General features: G+C 37.9%; 1 protein-coding gene across 2 annotated transcripts in view; it reads left to right on the top strand.

The window, feature by feature from the left end:
- The window catches only part of RAD50 (RAD50 double strand break repair protein), a 93,872-nt gene that overhangs the window by 14,016 nt on the left and 55,425 nt on the right, over positions 1-24,431 (top strand). The window contains exons 4-9 of one of the 2 annotated variants that reach the window (XM_019422047.2): positions 1,286-1,471; positions 1,825-2,029; positions 19,043-19,171; positions 19,881-20,046; positions 22,157-22,350; positions 23,863-24,069. In XM_019422047.2, the coding sequence (XP_019277592.1) occupies positions 1,286-1,471; positions 1,825-2,029; positions 19,043-19,171; positions 19,881-20,046; positions 22,157-22,350; positions 23,863-24,069 (1,087 nt within the window). The remainder of the gene's footprint in view (positions 1-1,285; positions 1,472-1,824; positions 2,030-19,042; positions 19,172-19,880; positions 20,047-22,156; positions 22,351-23,862; positions 24,070-24,431) is intronic. The other variant, XM_019422049.2, reaches the window with a different exon arrangement.

Raw genomic sequence — 24,431 nt, 5'->3', positions numbered from 1 at the left:
TGGACTTGCATGACATGACACTGTTCTGTCTCTCCCTCACAGCTACATCCAGCCAGCTAATAAAGGTAGCTGGTTCCACGGGCTCAGCCCTTCATACCCACCTGTCTCTCTCATTTTCTACCAGCCCTTTCAAAGACACCTCGGATTCAACATGTCCAAAACCAAGCTCATGAGTCCCCTTGACTCCTCTTAAAAAGTCTCCCACAAGGTGATCCTCTTGTAGTGCTCCTCATTGTAGCAAATGGGGTACCCCATCCATCCAGTGACACAAACGAATACACTCTCTATATCTCGACACCTCCTTGCTCTCTGTATGTAGTTCATTACCAGGTCCTCTGGCTTTAACCTAGGATTTAAGTGTCTGTTGAGTCCATTTCTTTTCCTTCTGTACAGTGACCTTTCTAGTTCAGGCTAGCATAATTTTTCCCTGGTCTAATGTGATCACCTCCTGGTCTATCTGTGTCCATTCTCTCCCCCTACAAAACATTCTCGGTGTATTCAGTGTACTATTTTCAAAATATGTATTGGAATATATAAATGACAGTAAAGACAGATACTTTACTAATCTAGCTATTAACAGATAGTGCACAGAAAATATAAAGAAAATGTTGAATTTGTCCTCCTGATGAAAGATACTGAGAGATCTCTTGAAATTCAAGGGCAGAAATGTTCCTGGCCCTAGGTATAATGATGTAAGGGACTCTTTAAAAGACCCTAAGATACTTCTCTGTAGTGGATTGCTTTGTCAGTGTGACTTTAGAAGTTGAGGTCTACTGATTTGAATTTGCTTAAATGGGTATCACTAAAGTTTGCCTTTATTATCCTTTTACATTTTGTTACTGAACAATCCGTATCTAAACACTATAGTCTTTAGATGTTTTTGTTTAAGGCACAATTGCCTGTCTTCTGTGAATCATCGTGTTTTATTTTACTTTTGTTAAAGTCTGTTTTCTTATTTTTAAGTTCTGGGATTGGAAGATAGTTTATTTTTCTCTACTTACTGTCTGTAAATATTTTATATTACTATATTTAAAAATCCAAACATAAAAAAAATTAGTTCTGGCATCTTTTCCTGTCCCTCCCTGTTTTACATACTTTTTCATCATTGAACTCCTGAATCCTTAAGAGTTAAACTTTTACCATAAGAAAGCTATTGTAACTGGGGATGCAGGAGGGAACTTTTTTTTTTTTTTTAACAAGTACAGCATAAAGGATTGATTAAGCAATTAGAATAGGTACAACAGGAGGTTTTCTTACATAAATTCTTGATTTTCATTTTCTGTAGGCATGGTGAGAAGGTCAGTCTCAGCTCTAAGTGTGCAGAAATTGACCGAGAGATGATAAGTTCTCTTGGGGTTTCCAAGTCTGTGCTAAATAATGTCATTTTTTGTCACCAAGAAGACTCTAATTGGCCTTTAAGTGAAGGAAAGGCTCTGAAGCAAAAATTTGATGAGATTTTTTCAGCAACAAGGTTTGTAGCCTTTAATGAGACTTTATAACCTGTCAAGTTATTGAGCCATGGTTGCAATTTGGATATTTCTTTTTTAGAAGAGAAAAAGTCTTAAAAGTAAAGTCATCAGTTATTACCTTTCATCCAGTGGCAACCAGTGGGCATATTTTCTTTCTGTTTTCTTTCTGTGCATTTTTATTTACCTGCTTGACAGTTTATATGTAATGTTTTCATTTACCATTATATCATAAGCATTTTCTAAGGTATTAAAAGCTCTTTGTAAATGCAATCTTAGCAACTATATAATATTCCATTGTTGGAACCTATGTAATTTACTTGGAAAGAAGTTTGATTTTTATTTAATATCTTTAAAGGTACATTAAAGCCTTGGAAACGCTGCGGCAGGTACGTCAGACACAAGGTCAGAAAGTAAAAGAATGTCAAACAGAACTAAAATATTTGAAGCAAAACAAGGAAAAAGCTTGTGAGATACGTGACCAGATTACTAGTAAGGAAGCTCAGTTAATATCATCAAAGGAAATTGTCAAATCCTATGAGAACGAACTTGATCCATTGAAGGTAATTTGATTTCTTGAATAAGAAGATTCACTTTTTATGATGGTAGCATTTACTCCTAAAACACTTTATATAAATTTGAATGGTGTGTATATTTCTTGAAAAAATTATCAAACATTATGTAATGTCATGGTTTATATTTTAGGTCTTTATTAGATGGTTTATCTTTTTTTACTATTTTTTTTAATCTTTTTTAATGTTTTTTTTAGATTTATATTTGAGACAGAGGGAGACAGAGCATGAGCAGGGGAGGGGCAGAGAGAGAGGGAGACACAGAATCTGAAGCAGGCCCCAGGCTCTGAGCTGTCAGCACAGAGCCCGACGCAGGGCTCGAACTCACAGACTGAGATCATGACCTAAGCTGAACTCGAATGCTTAACTGACTGAGCCACCCAGGCACCCCTAAAGGATGGTTAATCTTAAAGTTGCCCAAAGAACTTGGATTTGAGAGTAAACAAATTTGTACCATCTTAGTAAGCTACTCGTATAGATCTTAAATATCACTATAATGACCCAACCTTACATTTCTGTATTCTTAAGATTTTTTTTTAATTGACATATCTTTCCAGGGAACTTTTATAACTTGCAAGATGTTATTTGGCTTTGTACAAAATTTGGAATTGATACATATATTTGCAAATAAGTATAGCTTTCTAAACTCCTGTGATCTGTAAGAAAGAAATTTCATTCATTTATTTCCTAAACATTTATTGAGTGTTTCCTGTGTGTGAGGGCATACAGTGTATACTGTGCTTAGGGCTGCAGGTAGTAGGAGAACTACAATGGTGTCCTTGCCCTTAAAGTGTTTCTTTTTTTTTTTTTTTTAAACGTTTATTTATTTTTCAAGACAAAGAGAGACAGAGCATGAACAGGGGAGGGGCAGAGAGAGAGGGAGACACAGAATCCGAAACAGGCTCCAGGCTCTGAGCTGTCAGCACAGAGCCCGACGCGGGGCTCGAACCCACGGACCGTGAGATCATGACCTAAGCCGAAGTCGGACGCTTAACCGACCAAGCCACCCAGGCGCCCCAAAGTGTTTCTATTCTAAGTAAGAGCATTCTTGAAAGTGGCTATTTTCTAGATTTCACATAGTAGAAGAATTCTTTTTACCCATTTAAAAGTTACTGATTTGGACTTTTAAATTAATCTATAAATACTGGTATAGTTTATTTATTTATTTAAATTTTTAAAATTTTTACTCTGGTGCTCGTCATGACACGTATACTCCTTCCTCCCCATCATCTCTTTCACCCATCCTCCAACCCACCTCCCCTCCGGTACCTATCAGTTTGTTCTCTATAGTTAAAAGTCTGTTTGTCTCTGTTTTTCCCTTTACTTGTTTGTTTTGTTTCTTAAATTTCACTATAAGTGAATTCATATGGGATTTGTCTTTCTCTGACTTATTCCACTTAGCATTATACTTTCTAGCTCCATCCATGTCGTTGCAAGTGGCAAGGTTTCATTATTTTTTATGGCTGAATAATATTCCACTGTGTATAACTACATATTTATCCATTCATCAGTTGATGGTCACTTGGGATGCTTCCATATCTTGGGGATTATAAATAATGCTGCTATAAACATAGGGGTACATGTGTCCCCCTCGAATTAGTGTTCTTGAATTTTTTGGGTAAATGCCCAATAGTGCAATTGCTGGATCATAAAGTAGTTCTATTTTTAACTTTTTTTTTAAATTTTTTTATTATTATTATTTTTTTTATTTTTAACTTTTTGAGGAACCTCCTTACTGTTTCCCACAGTGGCTGCACCAGTTTGTATTCCCACCAGCAATACACAGGGGTTCCTTTTACTACACATCCTCACCAGCACCTTGTGATTTTAGCCATTCTGACAGGTAAGAGGTGATATCTCATTGTAGTTTTGATTTGCATTTCCCTGATGATAAGTGATGTTGAGCATCTTTTCATGGGTCTTTTAGCCATCTGGATGTCTGCCTTGGAAAAAGATACTTGGATATTTGTTTTTTGGGTGTGAGTTGTATTAGTTCTTTATATGTTTTGGATATTAACCCTTTATCAGATATGTCATTTGCAGATAATTTCTCCCATTCCATAGGTTGCCTTTTAGTTTTGATTGCTTGAAGCTTTTTATTTTGATGTAATCCCCATAGTTTATTTTTGCTTTTGTTTCCCTTGCCTCAGAGGACCTATCTGGAGAAAAGTTGCTATGGTTGATGTCTGAGTAATTACTGTCTGTGCTTCTCTTCTAGGATTTTTATGGTTTCAGGTCTCACATTTAGATCTTCAACCCATTTTGAGTTTATTTTTGTGTATGGTCTAAGAAAGTGGTCCCGTTTCATTCTTTTGCATGTTGCTGACCAGTTTTCCCAGTACCCATTTGTTGAAGAGATGGTCTTTTTCCCACTGGATATTCTTTCCTGCTTTGTCAAAGATTAATTGACCATATAGTGGTGGGTTTATTTCTGGATTTTCTATTCTGTTTTATTGATCTATGTGTCTACTTTTGTGCCAGTACTGTACTGTTTTGATCATTGTAGCTTTGTAATATAACTTGAGATCTGGAACTGTGATGCCTCCAGCTTTGCTTTTCTTTTTCAAGATTGCTGTGGCTGTTTGGAATTTTTTGTGGTTCCATATATATTTTAGGATTGTTTATTCTGGTTTTATGAAAAATGCTGTTGGTATTTTGATAGGGATTGCATTAAATCTATAGATTGCTTTGGGTAGTATGGACATTTCAACAATATTTGCTCTTCCAGTCCATGAGCATGGAATTCTTTCCACTTTGTGTCATCTTCAGTGTCTTTCATCAGTGCTTTGCAGTTTTCAGAATACAGGTCTTTGGTTAGGTTTATTCCTAGGTGTGTTATTATTTTTGGTGCAGTTGTAAATGGGACTGTGTTCTTATTTTCTCTTTCTGCTGTTACATTATTGATGTATAGAAATACAATTGATTTTGGGGCACATGGGTGGCTCAGTTGGCCAAGCATCCAACTCTTGATTTCAGCTCAGTTCATGATCTCATGGTTCATGGGTTTGAGCCCCACGTCGGACTCTGTGTTGACAGCATGAAGCCTGTTTGGGATCCTGTCTCCCTCTCTCTCAGTCCTTCCCCCCTGCTTGCTCTCTAACTCTCTCTCTCAAAAAAAACAAAACAAAACAAAAACCAATCGATTTTGTATCCTTCAACTTTACTGAATTTGTTTATCAGGTCTAGGAGCTTTTAGGTGGTCTTTTGGGTTTTCTCTGTATGTGTAGTATCATGTCATCTGCAAATAGTGAAAGTTTTACTTCTTCCTTACTGATTTGGATGCTTCCTATTTCTTTTTGTTGTCTGATTGCTGTGGCTAGGATTTCAGTACTATGTTGAATAAAAACAGTGAGAGTGGACATCCTTGCATTGTTCCTGACTTTGGAGAAAGGCTCTCACTTTTTCCCCATTGAAGATAATGTTAGCTGTGTGTTGAAAATCTGTGGCCTAGGGGCGCCTGGGTGGCTCAGTCGGTTAAGCGTCCGTCCGACTTCAGCTCAGGTCACTATCTCACAGTCCATGAGTTCGAGCCCTGCGTCAGGCTCTGGGCTGATGGCTCAGAGCCTGGAGCCTGCTTCCGATTCTGTGTCTCCCTCTCTCTCTGCCCCTCCCCTGTTCATGCTCTGTCTCTCTCTGTCTCAAAAATAAATTAAAAAAAGTTAAAAAAAATTTTTTTTAAATAAAAAAAAAAAAAAGAAAATCTGTGGCCTTTATTATGTTGAGGTTTGTTGCCTCTAAACCTACTTTGTTGAGGGGTTTTATCATGAATGGATGCTGTACTTTGTCAAATGCTTTTTCTCATCTGTTGAAATGCTCCTATGGTTCTTATCCTTCTCTTATTGATGTGATATGTCATGTTGATTGATATGCCGATATTGAACCACTCTTGCAATTTAGGAATAAATCCCATTTGATTGTGGTGAATGATTTTTTAATGTTTGTTGAAATCAGTATTTTGTAGAGGATTTTTGCATTTGTGTTCCTCAGAGAAAATAGCCTGTAAATCTCTTTTTTTATGGTGTCTTTATCTGGTTTTGGTATTGGTAATGCTGGCCTCATAGAATGAATTTGGAAGTTTTCCTTCCTTTTCTATTTTTTGGGATACTTTGAGAAGAATAGGTAGTAACTTGTCTTTAAATGTTTGGTAGAATTCACCTGTGAAGCCATTGGTTCTGGACTTCTGTTTGTTGGGAGGGTTTTTTTTTTTTTTTGGTCTGTTTTTTATTTTTAGAGAGAGTATGAGTGGGGAAGGGGGTAGAGGGGGAGGGAGAATGTTAAGCAGCTTCACACTCAGTACAGAGCCCAACTCAGGACTTAATTTCATGACCTTGGGATTGTGACCTGAGCCAAAATAAAGAGTTAGACATTCAACCAAATTGAGCCACCCAAGCACCCCTGTTGGTTGGGAGTTTTTGATTACTGATTTATCTGCTGGTAATTGATCTGTTAAAATTTTCTGTTTCTTTCTGTTTCCGCTTTAGTAGGTTATATGTTTCTAGTAGTTTATCCATTTCTTGTAGGTTTTCCAATTTGTTGGCAAATAAATTTTCATAATACTCTCTTACAATTGTTTGTATTTCTGTGGTGTTGGTTGTTATGTTTCCTCCTTTACTAATGATTTTGTTTATTTCAGTCCTCTCTCTCTCTTTTTTTTTTTTTTGATGAGGCTGGCCTAGGGCCTTACCAATTTTGCTGAAATTTTCAAAGAACCAGCTCCTGGTTTTATTGATATGTTCTTTTTTTTTTTTTTTTTTTTTTAGTTTCTGTGTCATTTATTTCTGCTCTAATCTTTATTATTTCCTTCCTTCTGCGGGTTTTGGGATTTATTTGCTCTTCCTTTTCTAGTTCCTTTAGGTGTAAAGTAAGGTTGTCTATTTGAGATTTTTCTTACTTCTTGAGGTAGGCCTGTATTGCTGTAAACTTACCTCTTAGAATCGCTTTTGCTGCATCCCAAAAGGTTTTGAACTTTTGTGTTTTCATTTTCATTTGTTTCCATGTACTTTCTTTTTTTTAAGTTTTGCAATAATCTCTACACCCAATGTGGGATTTGAACTCACAACCCTGAGATCAAGAGTGCATGCGCCTTCAGCTGAGCCAGCCGGTGCCCTTCCATGTACTTTTTATTTCTTCTTTTATTTCCTGATTGACCTATTTATTGTTTAGTGGCGTATTATTTAACCTCCATGTATTTGTCCTCTTTCCAGATTTTTTATTGCGGTTGATGTTTAGTTCTATAGCATTGTGGTCATAAAAGATGCATGGTATGACTTTGATCTTTTTGAATTTGTTGAGACTTGTTTTGTGGCCTAATACATGATCTGTTCTGGAGAACGTTCCATGTGCACTTGAAAAGAATGTGTATTCTGGTGTTTTAGAATGAAATGTTCTGAACAGAGTAAAATCTTGGATTGCCAGTAATTTGTTCTGCAAGTGTTCCACAAGACAAGCAAACATTTCTAATAAATTTTATCTTGCTAAACAAGTGATGTCTTGCAATATGAGTAGTACATGACACCAAATGTCACATGATCACAACTGAGCCAATGGTTCTTCTCTCTTTCTCTCTCTCCCTTGCTGTGAGATTATGGGTGATTGTCTCCCATGTTCGGATGCTCAGTCTCAGGCTGTGATGTTTGGCAGAAATCAGTGATTTTTCAGCATGTTGGAAGGTTCCCACAACTGGCACTAGTGTAGTTTTTGTCACTTCAAAACACCTATGGACAGTCCTTTGCTTTTCCATAAAAGAGTAAGCTTAGGAATGCTTTGCTTCATTCTAGATTAGGCTACCTGCAGATATAGACCCTTTCCTCTGCTGCCTTATAACCAGTTACATGAAATACAGTATAAGAAAGAGTTTATTAATACTGTAGTCAACATCTGAAAGTGAAAGTTGTCCTACACAACCCTCCTCCCTCTTGTCTTCCTCACACCAGCCACGAAGGTTTTCAAAGGTTAAGTGCAGGTTAATTTATTTATTTTTATTTGTATTTTGTATTTTCTTTATTATTTTATTACAGTATTACAATATTACAGTATTGTAATCATTTTTATATGAATGTTTTTGGGTTGTGGAATGAATCCTGAGTTTCCATTATTTCTTATGGGGAAATCCGCTTTGATACACAAGGGCTTTGGATTACAAGTATGTTTCCAGAACGAATTATGCTCACAATCTAAGGTTTTACTGTGTATCTGTTAAATCTTCCTCTTTCAGTGTGTCATTTAAGGCCATTGTTTCCTTGTTGTTTTTCTGTTTAGATGATCTGTTCATTGATGTAAGTGGGGTGTTAAAGTCCCCTACTATTGGGGTGCCTGGGTGGCTCAGTTGGTTAAGCGTCCGACTTCGGCTCAGGTCATGATCTCACGGTCCGTGGGTTCGAGCCCCGCGTCGGGCTCTGTGCTGACAGCTCAGAGCCTGGAGCCTGCTTCGGATTCTGTGTCTCCCTCTCTCTGACCCTCCCCTGTTCATGCTCTGTCTCTCCCTGTCTCAAAAATAAATAAAAACGTTAAAAAAAAAATTTTTTTTTTTAAATAAATAGTCCCCTACTATTATTGTATTATTATCAGTTCCTTTATGTAATTAACTAGTTTATGTATTTAAGTGTTTTCATGTTGGGCACATAAATTTTTACAATTTTTATATCTCCTTGTTGCATTATACCCTTGATTACTGGGTAGCCTCTTGGTCTCTTGTTACAGTCTTTAATTTAAAGTCTATTTTGTCCAGTATAACTATTGCTACTGTGGCTTTCTTTTGCCATTCACTTGCATGATAAATGTTTCTGCAAACCCTTACTTCCTTTTTTTTTTTTAATGTTTGTTTATTTTTGAGAGAGACAAATTGTGAGCTGGGGAGGGGCAGAGACAGAGGGAGACACAGAATCTGAAGCAGGCTCCAGGCTCTGAGATCTCAGCACAGATCTTGACTCGAGGCTTGAACTCCTGAACTGCAAGATCATGACCTGAGCTGAAGTTGGACACTTAACCAACTGAGCCACCCAGGAACCCCTCCATACCCTCACATTCAATCTGCAGGTGTCCTTAGGTCTAAAATGAGTCTCTGGTAGGCAGTAAACAGATGGGTCTTGTTTGTTTGTTTTTTTGTTTTTGTTTTTTTTAATGTTTATTTTTGAGAGAGAGAGAGACACTTGTGAGCAGGGGAGGGGCAGAGAGCGAGGGAGACACAGAATCTGAAGCAGGCTCCAGGCTCCAAGCTGTCAGCACAGAGCTCAGTGTGGGGCTCAAACTCATGAACTGTGAGAGCATGACCCAAGCTGACACTTAACCAACTAAGCCACTCAGGCGCCCCTGTTTTTTTTTTTTTAATTCCTTCTACAACCCTGCATCTTTTGATTAGATCATTTAGTTCATTTTCATCTAGGGTAATTATTGATAGATATGTATTTATTGCCATTTTATTACTTGTGGTTATTTCTGAAGATTTTCTCTGATCCTTTCTTACCTTTCTCTCTTTCATAGTTTACTGGGTTTCTTTAGTGATATATTTGGATTTCTTTTATCCTTTGCATATTGATTAGTGATTTTGATTTGTGGTAACCATTAGGTTTATATATAACCTCTTTTGCATATAGCAGTCTATATTAAGTTGGTAGTGGTTTAAATTTGAACCTATTCTTTACTCTTCCCCTCCCTACTTTTTGTTTTATTTTATTTTTTAAAATTTTTTTTTAATTTTTTTTTTTTTAATTATTTTTTGAGACACAGAGACAGAGCATGAGCAGGGGAGCGGCAGAGAGAGAGGGAGACACAGAATCTAAAGCAGGCTCCAGGCTCTGAGCTGTCAGCACAGAGCCCGATGCGGGGCTCAAACTCACAGACTGTGAGATCATGACCTAAGCCAAAGTCGGATGCTTAACCGACTGAGCCACCCAGGTGCCCCTATTTTTTTAATTTTTTTTTATGTTTATTTATTTTTAAGAGAGACAGAGACAGAGTGTGAGTGGGGGAGGGGCAGAGAGAGAGAGGGAGACACAGAACCTGAAGCAGGCTCCAGTCTCCAAGCTTGTCAGCACAGAGCCTGACATGGGGATTGAACTCACAAACTGTGAGATCATGACCTGAGCTGAAGTCAGACACTTAACTAACTGAACCACCTAGGCGCCCCTCCCCTCCCTACTTTTTCGATATATGTTGTCATAATATTATATGTTCTTTTATTTTGTGAATTTCTTGACTGATTTTTTTTTATAGGAATATTTATTTTTACTGCTTTTGTGTTTCCTACTTTCATACTATCCTTTTTGGTCTTTCCACTCAGAGAGTCCCCTTTAATATTTCTTACAAGGATGAGTTAGTGGTCATGAACTTTAGTTTTTGCTTGTCTGGGAAGCTGCTTATCTCGCCTTCTATTCTGAATGACAGCCTTGCTCGATATAGTATTCTTGTCTGCAGATTTTTCCCATTCAGCACTTTGAATATATCATGTTACCCTTCTGGTTTGGAATGTTTCTGCTCAAAAATCAGGTGGTATCCTTATGAAGTTTCCTTTGTATGTAAGTGTCGTCTTTTGTCTTGCTCCTTTTTTTTTTTTTTAGTTTATTTATTTTGAGAGAGAGAGAGCATGAGCAGGGAAGGGGCAGAGAGAGAGGGAGAGAAAGAATCGCAAGCAAGCTCCATGCCATCAGCACAGAGCCCAAAGCAGAGCTCAAACCCTAGAGTTCATGACCTGAGCTGAAAGCAAGAGTTGGATGCTTAACCGACTGAGCCATGCAGTCGCCCCTCATCTTGCTGCTTTTTTTTTTTTTTTATGTGTATTTACTTTTGAGAGAAAGAGAGAGAGACAGAGGCGTGAGTGTGGGAGGGACCGAGAGAGGTAGACACAGAATCTGAAGTAGGTTCCAGGCTCTGAGCTGTCAGCACAGAGTCTGACACAGGGCTCGAACCCATAGACTGCAAGATCATGTCCTGAGCTGAAGTCGGACACTTAACCGACTGAGCCACCCAGGCATCCCTCATCTTGCTGCTTTTAATATTTTTTTTATTTATCAGTATATTTTGCCTTTTTACTTACTTTTTAAGAATTTTTTTGCCTTTTTAGTTATAATGTATCATGGTATGAATCTGCTATTTTTGATTTTGTTGGGGGTTCTCAGCACCTCCTGGATCTTGGTATCTGTTTCCTTTTCCAGATTCGGGAAGTTTCGAGCTGTTATTTTTTCAAATAAATTCTCTGCCCCGTTTTCTCTCTTTTCTCCTTCTAGGACTCCTATAATATGAATGTTAGTATGTTTGATGGAGTCATTGAGTTCCCTAAGTTTTCCCATTTTGCATAATTCTTTTTTCACTGTTTTGTTCAGCTTGGTAACTTTCCATTAATCTGTCTTCTGGGTCACTATGTCTTTGCTTCTTCCAGCCTGCTGTTCATTACATCAAATGTTTCTCATTTTGTTTATTGAGCCCTTTCTCTCTCTTACTTTACTCATTATCTCTGTGTTAATGGTCTCACTGATGTCCTCCACTCATTTCTCACGTCCAGTGAATGTCCTTATGATCATTGCTTTAAATTCTCCAAGAGGCACGTTACTTATATCTGTTTCACTTGGATCTCTAGTCATGGCCTTGTTCTGTTCTTACATTTGGGACAAATTCATCTGTCTTCTCATTTTGTGTAAGTCTCTGTGCCTGTTTCTGTGTGTTAGGAAAGTCACCTATATTTTTTGTTATTGAGGGTAATGGCTCTATGAAGAAGAGGTCCTTTAGTGCTCTGCAGTTTAGTGTCATCTGTTCCCCAGGGCCTGGTGCTTCTAGGAGTGTCTCTAGTGTGTACTTCATGTGCTTTGCTGTTGTGTCCTGGGTGCTTTATCCTTTGGGCCAGTCTCTTTGCCTGTATGTGGGCAGTGTTCGGTCCCTGGCCTGAATGTGATGTGTTTTAATTAGGTGTACTCTGTTCTCCTTGTGAAATGAGACCTGTCCCCACCACTATTGGGACTGAGGCTCTGAAAAACTTCCAGGTCAGGAGATGTGCTGTTAGCGGGGGTTTGGGCCGGTCTTCTTGGGGAGGGGGCCCATTGCACTAGGACTGAGGCCAGCGTGACTGGGAGCGGCAGTTTCACCGGGGTGTGGAGGGGTGGGGCTTGGTGTAAGCAAGTTAGGTAGCAGTGTCATGGCTGGGCTGGTTCCCGGAGGGGTCTCTGCATGAACACTGCCTCTCTAAGACCTGCTCCAAGATGAGCAACTAACCCCATTCTTTGCCCCAGGTGCTCCTCAGATCGCTGTTTCCATACTGTATTTCAGCGAGCTGTTTGCCCTGCATTTTCTCCCAAGCAGCCCCAGTACCCTCTGAGCTCTATCGGAGCCAAACACTCTGACTTTTAAAACTCCAGGCTTTATCAACAAGAGCCAAAGTATGGAAAGAGCCCAAATGTCCATCAGCAGATGAATGGATAAAGAAGATGTGTGTGTGTGTGTGTGTGTGTGTGTGTGTGTGTGTATACACACATACAATGGAGCATTACTCAGCAATCAAAAAGAATGAAATCTTGTCATTTGCAACTACATGGATGGAACTAGAGGGTATTACTAAGCGAAACTAGTCAGTCAGAAAAAGACAAATATCATTTGACTTCACTCGTATGAGGACCTTAAGAAAGAAAATAGATGAACATAAGGGAAGGAAGGCAAAAATAATAAAAAACAGGGAGGGGGACAAAAACATAAGAGACTTTTAAATATGGAGAATAAACAGAAGGTTACTGGAGGGGTATGGAAGGGGATGGGCTAAAGAGTAAGGGGCATTAAGGAATCTACTCCTGAAACATTTTTGTACTATATGCTAACTAACTTGGATGTAATTTAAAAAAATAAATAAAAATTTAAAAAAAAAAACAAAAAACTCCAGGCTTTAAGCCCTGCTGGTTGTAAGAACTCAGGAAATTCAAGCCTTCTAGCTTTTCAAGCCTATTGCTATGGGGATTTATTTTCTGCTTGTGCTTACCTGTGTGTTAGTCTCTCTATCCCCCTTCTCTGCAGTTGCAGCTCCCTCCCCACCCTGGGGGTCACAGTCTGTCACTCTCCCAAACTGTGTCTTTGTACTTTGTACTCCATCACCATCTTCCAAACTCCTGGTATAGATCTTTGAATTATAAATTAGAAAAACTTTGGTTTTGTTCTGTCCTGGTGCCCACTAACATTAATGCATTATTTAGTGAATATTGTTTTGTGTGTAGCACTGTGCCAGGTATTTTGGGGGATAATGAAGCCAAAAACTTGGACTCTGCTTTTAAAGAACTTAAAATCTACTTAGAAAAACAAGGAAACTATTTTAGAAGATAGGTAGGATCACAAATGAGTAATTTGAAGAGTTATGTAAATGGTACATTTGAAAATATAGGTTCTTTAGGAGCTAAAAGGTGGTGGCTGTAGCACAGTGAGGAAAGAAAAAATAGATAAATTGGACTTCCTTGGGGTGCCTGGGTGGTGCAGTTAGTTAAGCATCCAACTCTTGATCTTGGCCCAGGTCATGATCTTACAGTATGTGAGTTTGAGCCTCGCCATTGGGCTCTATACTGATGGCGCAAAGCCTGCTTAGGACTCTGTCTCTCCTTCTCTCTGGCCACCCCCACCCCCACCCCCACTGTGCTCTTTTTCTTTCTCACAAAGTAAACTTAAAAAAAAATTTTTTTAACTTAAAAGAGAAATTGGACTTCCTCAAAATAAGATACTTGTTTTTCAAACTACATCATCAAGAAAGCAAAAGGAGCCCACAAAATGGGAGAAAATATTTGCCAGTCATATATCTGAAAAGGGACCTTTTTTCAGGAACATATAATGAACTGTTATAACTCAGTAACAAAAAAAAAACAAAAACCCACAATTAGAAAATGTGCCAAGGATCTAAATAGATATTTCTCTAAAGAAGATACATATGTGTCCAAAAACACATGAAAAGATGTTTAACATCATTACTGATTAGGAAAATACAAATCAAAACCACAGTGAGACCACTTCACATCCCCCTAGAATGGCTATAAATTAAAAAGACATATAATAGTATTGATGAGGATATGGAGAAATTGGAACCCTCATATATGCTGGTGGGAGTGTAAAATGGTGTAGCCACATTGGAAAACAGTTCAGCAATTCCTTGATATGTTAAACATAGAGTTAACATATGATCCAGCAGTTTTACTCCTAAGTGTCTTACACCCAAGAGATTTTAAAACATACATCTACACAAAAACTTGCATAGGGATGTTCATAACAGTATTATTTATAATAGCCTAAAGATGGAAACAACTTCATTGTCCGTTAACTGCTCAATAAAATGTGGCATATCCTTATGTTGGAATATTATCCATCTGTAGAAAGAAATGAAGTTCTGATACATGCTACAACAGGTAAGAACGTCGCAAACACACTAAGTGAAAGCCAATTACAAAAGACCTCATATTATATGCTTCTGTTTATTTGAAATGTCCAAAATAGGCAAATCTATAGAGACAGAAAGATTAATGATTGCCAGGTTAGGCAGTCGAGAGGAATGAACGGTGACTGCAAATTGGTACAAAGCTTTTTTTTGGAAGTTGAAATATCCTAAGATCAGATTACAGTAATGGTTGCACAACTGTATGAATATACTAAAAAAATGTTGAATTGTATGGCGAATACAGGTGAATCGTATGGCATGTGAATTGTATCTCAATAAAGCTGTTTTTAAAAAAGGGATGGTCTTGAATAGGAATGTGTTAAAAAGCCTTCAAGGGAAGAGGTATGGCTGAACTGGATCTTAAAGAATGGGGAAAAATCAGATTGACCGAGTAGAAGCCATTTTATGTATGTTTGTAATTTTATTTTTTCTTTTTAAAGTAATTAATGTGCTCATGATAAAAAAAAAAACTTACAGAAAAATATGAGTTGATAAGAGGTAGTCTTCCCACTCATTCCTGACCTTCTAGTTAAAGCCTATGATCAGCTTTTTTTTTTTTTTTTGCATGTATACAATATAAATGTATTTACATTCACATTGTTATATGTCTATATTTACACCTACAACTTATCAAAACAGAATCATTGTAAGGGAGAGCCTGGGTTAAGTAAACCAGGGTAAAATGAATGAGAAAATTACAGTCAGATTATGAAGAATGAATGGGTTTAGAATTTAATAGAAAAAATGATAAAGTAGGATATGTTTTGAGAGTTAGGATTATTGTGTATAGGTACTGTGTGGTAATTCCCAAGATACTGGAACACATTTTGTCTTCCTCAGGAGCAGCCTAGTTAGAAAGGTGACAAGCACACATAAGGCAGAAAAAGACAAGAACTGTAAGAGCTCTGAGGAATAAGAAAGAGAATTTCTGTCTGAGGTGGCCAGAGAGGATTATGTAGGACTGAATTGGGGGGTTAATTTATTGACTATAAATGGTTAAGTAATTAGAGGTGTAGGGACAGTAAAACGCAAGGTGTTTTTGAACACTATCAGGAAATCCATATGGTTGAAATGGAGCATTCGTATAGGAAAGAATGGCAAGGTGGCGAAGAAGCAATACCTGGTGTTTATTGAGTGGTGCAGGATTGTGACTAAGGCTGTAGCAAATCGTGAGGTGTTTGTTTTTGAGAGAGAGACAGAGCATGAGTGGGTGGGGGGCAGAGAGAGGGAGGCACAGAATCTGAAGCAAGTTCCAGGCTCCGAGCTGTCAGCAGAGTCCCCACAGAGCTCAAACCCATGAACTGAGATCATGACCTGAGGGAAGTTGGGTGCTTAACTGACTGAGCTACCCAGGTGCCTCTGTATTGTTTCTTTATTTGTGTTTAACTTTTTTTAAAAATTTTTTTTTCAACGTTTTTTATTTATTTTTGGGACAGAGAGAGACAGAGCATGAACGGGGGAGGGGCAGAGAGAGAGGGAGACACAGAATCGGAAACAGGCTCCAGGCTCCGAGCCATCAGCCCAGAGCCTGACGCGGGGCTCGAACTCACAGACCGCGAGATCGTGACCTGGCTGAAGTCGGACGCTTAACCGACTGCGCCACCCAGGCGCCCCAATTTGTGTTTAACTTTGACTAGTTTTCCATGGGTTTAATTTTATTTTCTGTATCCTCATAGCCTAGTCCAGTGCCTGGCACATAGTAGGTGATTTAGTAAATAATTATTTAAATGGTTGATTTCCATAGTTGGGGCTGTTTTGTTGTTGTTGTGTGTGTTTTGTGTTTTGTTTTTTGTTTTTTGTTTGTGTTCTGACATCCAGGGTTTCTTCCCTTCATGGAATTAAATATAAATTTTGGGTCAGATCACTTTCCTAGGAGCCATCCAGAAGACAGCTTCGTTTCAGTCCTGCATTCATGCTTTTTCATTTTTATAGGTATCCTCTGACTTTAGGAATTCTCTTATAAACTATTGTATTCTCATCCCACCACATTTTATCCTGACCTTGGCCCACTTAGGCCTACTTTCCTTTCTTGCCTTTTGTGGAAATTGCTAGACAAATTTGTTTTCAAGTTCAAAAACACCTTCTGGCCTGCTTGTTTATTCTTCTCCCTAGAAGTTCATGGTTCTAGTATACCTGATGACCCAACTGCCTTGTTCTTTTGTCTCATTTCACACTAACACCTAAACTTTAAATACTCTGCTATATTTTTTGTCTTTATCTTTGTCTTAGCTTCTTTTACTAGGTGGTATGCTCTGGGGATAGAGCAGGGATTTTGCACTCTAAGGACTGAACAAAAGCACAGATGTCACAACACTGTAAACTACCCTGGAATTAAAATTTAAAAACACAGATTTCTTGGGGCACCTGGGTGGCTCAGTCAGTTAAGCAGCCAACTTCAGCTCAGGTCATGATCTCGCGGTTCTGTGCTCACAGCTCAGAGCCTGGAGCCTGCTTCAGATTCTGTGTCTCCCTCTCTCTCTGTTCTTCCCCTGTTCACATTAAAAAATAATAAAATAAAAACAAAAGAACTACAGATTTCAAAGAAGGGATATCCAGGATCTGGTGGACTGGCTGGATTTAAGGAATGAAGCTTCCTAGAGTTGTCACAATAGATCCAAACCCAGATAATGCCACCAAGAGGCCGTAATAGAAGCCGAGAAGTTTCTGAGTGGAGTACCATAGCTGAGATGTTAATATCCAATGCTTTTAAGAATCAATCCTGTTCTTTTTGTTGCTGCTCAAAAGATATTTTCTGAACACAAAATTTTTTTCATAAGTGATAATGAATGGTCCATTCATTGAGGGTATATTATATGCCAGTCACTGAACAGGGTGTTTTAAAATGCATTATGTGAACTCCATAGTAATCCTGTGAGGTTTTATAGGCAAGAAAACTGTGGCACAGGTGTTCACATTGCAACCATGGTGTGGAACCAGGGTTAGAGTCCAAACCTCTCTGAATCCTAAGCCCATACTTTTTGTTTTAAGTTGGATTTATTGAAGTGTAATTTAGATAGGTCAGTCTTTTTTATTTTAGCCTTTATAGTAGATGAATGCTAGTATCTTGAGTGGTTTTTTTTTTCATTATGGTTTTATTTTGCATTTTTCTAATGTTTATGGATGTTAAGTGTCCTTTTAAATGTTTATTTGCCATCTGAGCATCTTTGGACAAGTGTCTATTCAGATATTTTGCCTATTTTGAATGGGATTTTTGTCTTACTTGGCTGTGAGAGTTCTTTTTATTCTGGATGCAAGCTCTTATCATACATGTGCTTTGCAAATATTTTATTAACTGCTTTTCCAAGGACAGCAGTTTTTTATTTTGATGAAGTTCAGTTTATCAAATTTTTTCTTACAGTTTTTTTTTGTTTTCTGTTTAGGAAATCTTTGACCCCAAATTGCACAGATTTTCTACAGTGTTTTCTTCTTGAAGTTTTGTAGTTTGAGTTCTTACATTTATGTTCCATTTCAGGTTAATTTTTGAATGTAGTACAAGGTAAGGTTGAGTTTTTCCTTCTTCCAGCACCCAGAGCCTACAGTGTTAACTATTATCCCACCCTGCCTCCAGTCTTAACCTCCCATCATTAAGTATGTGCCTTCGTGCACATGGAGTCCTCCAAGTCTCCTACTTAGCAAGTACTCTCACAAGAGTTAGAGTGAATGGATAGCAGTATCTTGTACAATGTCTTCAATATAGTAGTCATTCATTCAGTGATAGCTATGAATTATTGGTAAAATTACTCATTCTTCCATTTAGCTAACATAGAGAACATCAATTTCGTGTGGGGGGATACATTAGTGAACAAAGTTCCTGTTTTTATGGTGGTTACATGCTACTCATTAATCTACAAATCACAAGATAAGATACTACTGTAATTTTATTAAATGACTAATATTAAAGTTGAGGGTGCGTTTAGGTGCAACAGTGAAAGCTTCAAGTTGATATCTCAGCACTCTAATGTTACGTTAGTTTAATAAATTAGGTTCTAAGAATATCTTAGAAGAGGAATAGGTCATCCTTGGATTTGTAGAGACAAACATTAGAAGAATATCCCCAGCAGAGCCTGGTTTCACCTATTCCTAGGAGATTAGGCAACCAGCTGTCCTTGGAAGCAGGCCAAGGAGATCATTTATCACACTTAACTTGTTCACAGTTTTCTGTGCTTGAACAGACTTTGAATCAAAGCATAGTTTTCCATGTAAGTTTGGCCTTCAGATTCAGAATGCACTGGTAACTCACTGTGAGTTTCTAGTCCACTCACTAATTCTGTTTATTTTTTAAATAAATTAAATCGTTAGCCTGTTAAAGATTAAGTTTTTACAACGTACTTTACATAATGTGACTCTATCCAGTGACTTCTCTGGGACATGTTGAGGGCAAGGCAGTTTATTAGTTTTGTTTTGTTTTGTTTTGTTTTGTTTTTTACTAGCTGTGAGGAGTTGGACAAGTTACTTAATGTCTCTGCTTCTCAGTTTCTCTGTGCCTCCTATAATTTATAGCCTTGCTAGCATTAAATGAGATAGATCACTTTTACTAAGTATTAGCCCAGGACATCTTAACTTCTTTTCATTCATTTGCATTATAAACTAGTGAAATTTATGTATTTATTTATTTTCAGAATCGTCTAAAAGAAATTGAACAAAATCTTTCTAAAATAATGAGACTTGACAATGAAATTAAAGCCTTGGATAGCCGAAAGAAGCAGATGGAAAAAGATAATAGTGAACTGGAACAGAAGATGGAAAAGGTTTGTGGTGGTAGAATTTTGTTCTCCACAATTTTGAGATTGTTTAATGAACCTCATTTGAAACCATTGTTTCTTTTTTTTTTTTTTTTTTTTTTTAAATTTTTTTTTCAACGTTTTTTATTTATTTTTGGGACAGAGAGAGACAGAGCATGAACGGGGGAGGGGCAGAGAGAGAGGGAGACACAGAATCGGAAACAGGCTCCAGGCTCCGAGCCATCAGCCCAGAGCCTGACGCGGGGCTCGAACTCACAGACCGCGAGATCGTGACCTGGCTGAAGTCAGACGCTTAACCGACTGCGCCACCCAGGCGCCCTGAAACCATTGTTTCAGTCATATCTCGGAAAAAACACAAATCTTGTTGTTTGTGTTATTTCCATGTATATGTTAAAAAGAAGGACATTGAGCAGGTGCCTGGGTGGCTCAGTCTGTTAAGCATCCAACTTTGCCTCAGGTCATAATCTTGCGGTTCATGAGTTCGAGCCCCACATCGGGCGCTGTGCTGACACCTCAGAGCCTGGAGCCTGCTTCTGTTTCTGTGTCTCCCTCTCTCTCTCTGCTGCTCCCCGGCTTGTGCGTACTCTCTCCCCTCCCCCAAAATTAAAAGAAATTTTTTTAAAGGATATTGAAGAAGTTTAGTTCATATTTTGTACCTCAGAATGATAACTTCATATATTTACTCATTAAAACTCTTTATTTTGATTCTATACAGGTTTTTCAAGGGACTGATGAGCAACTAAATGATTTATATCACAATCACCAGAGAACAGTGAGGGAGAAAGAAAGGAGACTGATAGACTGTCAGCGTGAACTGGAAAAGTTAAATAAAGAATCAAGACTTCTCAATCAGGAAAAATCAGAACTGCTTGTTGAACAGGGTAGGACAAAATGTTAACTTGGTCTCTTTTCCTGTTATATTAAACATTTTCTGCATGAATAATGAATCTCCAGGAAATTATGCTAAGTGAAAAAAGCCAATCTCAAAAGATTATATACAGTATGTTACTATATAACATTTATATAACATTTTTGAAATGTCAAATTTTTATTTTTTATTTTTATTATTTTTTCAATTTTTTAATTTATTTTGAGAGACAGAGCAAGTAGGGGAGGGGCAGAGAGAGGGAGAAGGGAGAATCTCAAGCAGGCTCCACACTGTCAGCACAGAGTCCAACGTGGAGCTTGATCCCACGAATCATGAGATCATGACCTGAGCTGAGATCAAGAGCTGGACACTTAACCGGCTGAGCCACCTAAGCACCCCTATTATTATTTTTTTAAGTTTATTTATTTTGAGAGAGAGAGAGAGAGAGAGAGAGAGAGAGAACGTGTGAGCAGGGTAGGGGCAGAGAGAGAGAGGGAGAGAGAATCTGAAACAGGCTGTACCCTCAGTGTGGAGCCCAGTGCAGGACTTGATCCCATGACTGGGAGATCATGACCTGAGCTGGAATCAGGAGTCAGTCATGTAACCTACTGAGCCACCCAGGTGCCCCAAAATGTCAAAATTTTACAAGTAGAGGACAGATTAGTGGTTGCCAGGGTTACTAAGTAGGAGAAGGGACAGGAGGAAGGTTAGTATGGTTATGGTTATAAAAGCACAAGAGGTACTATCGTGGTATTGGAGCTGTTCATTATGTTCACTGTCTTGGTGGATATATGAACTTACGCAGTTAATTATATAGAACTTAATACATACAAATAGACAAAACACTGGGGAAATGTGAATAAATCTGATGGATTGTATCAGTGTCATTATCCTGACTGTGAAATTGTACTGTAGTATTGCAAAATATTACTAAAGAAAACATTGTTTTTCTACTCACAACAGTTCTGACACCAGTTGTATGGGTTTTTCCACATCAAGCAATTCTCCCACTTCTCAGTGGATAAGATTACATTCTCACACTAGTTAGAGTTAGGGCATTCCCCAAGAAGTCCCAAAAGACTGCCTCCCTAACTCAGATTCCAGTTGCAAGTCCCAAGTTGCCTGTCACATATAATTCTGATCAGTTGACTATAAATTAGGGGTCCCCACAACCCCTTTCTGAGGTCTAATAATTTGCTATAATGATTCATAGAACTTAGGGAAACAGTATTACCAGTTCATTCTAAAGGATACCACTCAGGAACAAATGGAAGAGATGCATAGGGCAGGGTCTGGGGAAGGGGCCTTCAGCTTACATGCCCTCTCTGTGCAGCACTCACACATGAACAGGCACCTTGATATGTTCGCCAACCTGAAAGCTCTCTGAATGCTGTCATTTAGGGTTTTTATGGAAATTCCATTACGTAGACATGGTTGAATAAATCATTTTAGTCATTGGTGATTCAACTCCATCTTAAGCTGCTCTCCAGAGTTGGGGATGGGGGTACTGAAAGTTCCTACTCTCTAATTACATAGTAGGTTCCTTTGACAACCAGCTCCTCTAAAATTCACCTCATTAGAATAAACTGAGATACGGCTGAATAGGATTTGAAATGAATAACAAAAGATGCTTCTTTCACCTGTATCACTCAGAAATTCTAAAAATTTTACATGCTTTGTGCCAGGAACCAGGGACAAAGACTAAATATGTATTTCTTTTTTTATATATATATAAATTCTTAAAAATGTTTATTTACTTTTGAGAGAGAGAGAGCACAAGCAGGGAAAGTACAGAGGGAAAGAGAGGGAAACACACAATCTGAAGCAGGCTCCAGGCTCTGAGCTGTCAGCGTAGTGCCCAGTATAGGGCTTGAACCCACAAACCGTGAGATCATGACTTGAGCTGAAATCAGAGACTTAACCAACTGAACCTCCCAGGTGTCCCTAAATATGTGTTTCTTTTATTATGTCACATTACCACGGTTACCAATGGAGGGAACTGAGCAAAGGATATAAGACATTCTGCTGTTTTTTTTTTTTATAACTGCAATATGAATATACACTTATTTTAATTTTTTAAAAATCAGTTGATGAAAGAATTATTATGGTTGTGTTTTTTAAAGGTCGTCTACAGCTACAAGCAGATCGCCATCAAGAACATATCCGAGCTAGAGATTCATTAATTCAGTCTTTAGCAACACAGCTAGAATTGGATGGCTTTGAGCGTGGACCATTCAGTGAAAGACATATTAAAAATTTTCACAAACTTGTGAGAGAGAGACAAGAGAAGGAAACAGAAATTGCCAACCAAATGATGGTAAATGTTGTTATATTCTTTTGTTTGTATGAGATTCTCTAATTAAAATGTTTTAGGGGCACCTAAGTAGCTCACTCCATTGAGTGTCTGACCTTTGGTTTCGGCTCAGTTCATAATCTCACAATTTGTGTGATTGAGCCCCTTTTCTGTCCTGCTCCATGCTGTCACCAGAGACTGCTTGGGATTCTCCTCTTTCTGCCCCTACCTTGCCTGTGTACTTTCTCTCTCTCAAAATAAATAAATAAATTTAAAAGAAAAGAAAGAAATAGCTTTTAAAGATTGTGTTAATTTTTGGATGGACCTCATTTTGTCTTTTTTTTTTTTTTTTTTAATGTTTATTTATTTTTGAGAGAGAGAGAGACAGAGTGTGAGCAGGGAAGGGGCAGAGAGGAAAGGAGACACAGACTCGGAAGCTGGCTCCAGGCTTCCAGCTGTCAGTACAGAGCCTGATGTGGAGCTCGAACTCATGAACCGCAAGATCATGACCTGAGCCAAAGTTGGACACTTAACCGACTGAGCCACCCAAGTGCCCCTGTTTTGTCGTATATTTTAATTAGTGTTAGAATAAAATCTGTAGGAGATAGAAAACACCTTTATGGAAGCAACTTTTCTGAAGTTCATAAGGATAAAAATATGAAGAAGATACAGACTTATATTTTAAGTTTTATTTATTTTTTAAAGTTTCTTTTGTGAGTGACTATGAGCAGGGGAGGGGCAGAGAGAGAGGAAGACAGAATCCTAAGCAGACCCTATGCCAGCACAGAGCCCAGTGTGGGGTTTGAGCTCAGGAACCATGAGATTATGACCTGCACCGAAGTTAGATGCTTAACCAACTGAGCCACCCAGATGCCCCTATTTTGATTTTAAGTAAATTTTTTTTCTTTTTTCCCCTCATTATTTTGAGAAATAATGAACATATATCATTGTATAAGTTTAAGGCATATGGCCTGATTTACATATATTGTGAAATGGTTACCACAGTAGGCTCAGCTAATAACCATTTTATTATATAGGTAAAAGAAAAGAAAGGGAAAAAAAATTTTCTTTGTGATGAGAACTGCTAGGATCTCCTCCCTTAACAACTTTGCTTTATACCATATGGCAGTGTTAGCTGTGGTCATCATGGTGTACCTTACATCTCTAGTATTTACATATAACTGGAAATCTGTACCTTTTGACCACCTTTCTCTAATTCTCCCTCTTCCCACCCTCTACCTCTGGTGGCCCCAAATCTGATCTCTTTTTCTGAGTTTGGTTTTTGTTTCTTGAGTTTGTTTTTAGACAAAAACATAAGTGAGGTCATACAGTATTTATCTTCCAAAAGTTCTTTTTAAAGGTAATCATAAAAAAAGTTTGCTCATAACTAATAATGATTATCTCAAGATGATGGTCATTACATTTTTTTGTACTTTTTAAATTTTCTTTAGTGTGCATCTATTAATTTTGCGTTCAAGAAACTTAATAAGTTCAGTGAAAAAATTATTAATGCTCGTTTTCCTCATGTGTATTTAGAATGACTTTGCAGAAAAAGAGACTATGAAACAAAAACAGATTGATGAGATAAGGGATAAGAAAACTGGACTGGGAAGAATAATTGAGCTAAAATCAGAAATCCTAAGTAAGAAGCAGAATGAGCTGAGAAATGTGAAGTATGAATTACAGCAGTTGGAAGGATCTTCGGACAGGATTCTTGAACTGGACCAGGAGCTCTCAAAAGCTGTAAGACATTATTTGAGTAATCCAATAATTTTAAGGTGTAGGTAGGACACTTAGAATCTTGCATTCTGAAGTATTTTATCTACTGCTAATCCTAAGATACTGGCATTTCAATAAAAATGTCCACCTTGTTTAGGAATCTCATATAAAATTAAAAAATATGAGTATTATAATTACACCAACTCTTTGATTCTGGCACTGGGTGGATTGAAAATTAGAATCACCTAGGAATCTTTTTAAAAACACTTATGCTTAGACCATTCCTAATCAAAATCTCTAGGGTGGAGAATGGAAGGTCCACTCAAAGCCAGGTGATTCTTATGAGTACTTTGGTTAATAACCACTTACCTAAGTTAAAAGTATTT

The sequence above is a fragment of the Panthera pardus genome, unplaced genomic scaffold, assembly GCF_024362965.1.
Source record: "Panthera pardus isolate Hobbes unplaced genomic scaffold, ASM2436296v1 HiC_scaffold_2, whole genome shotgun sequence".
NCBI lineage: Eukaryota > Metazoa > Chordata > Mammalia > Carnivora > Felidae > Panthera > Panthera pardus.
Note: the sequence above shows the minus strand (reverse complement) of the source record. Positions and strands in the feature narration are given on the sequence as shown.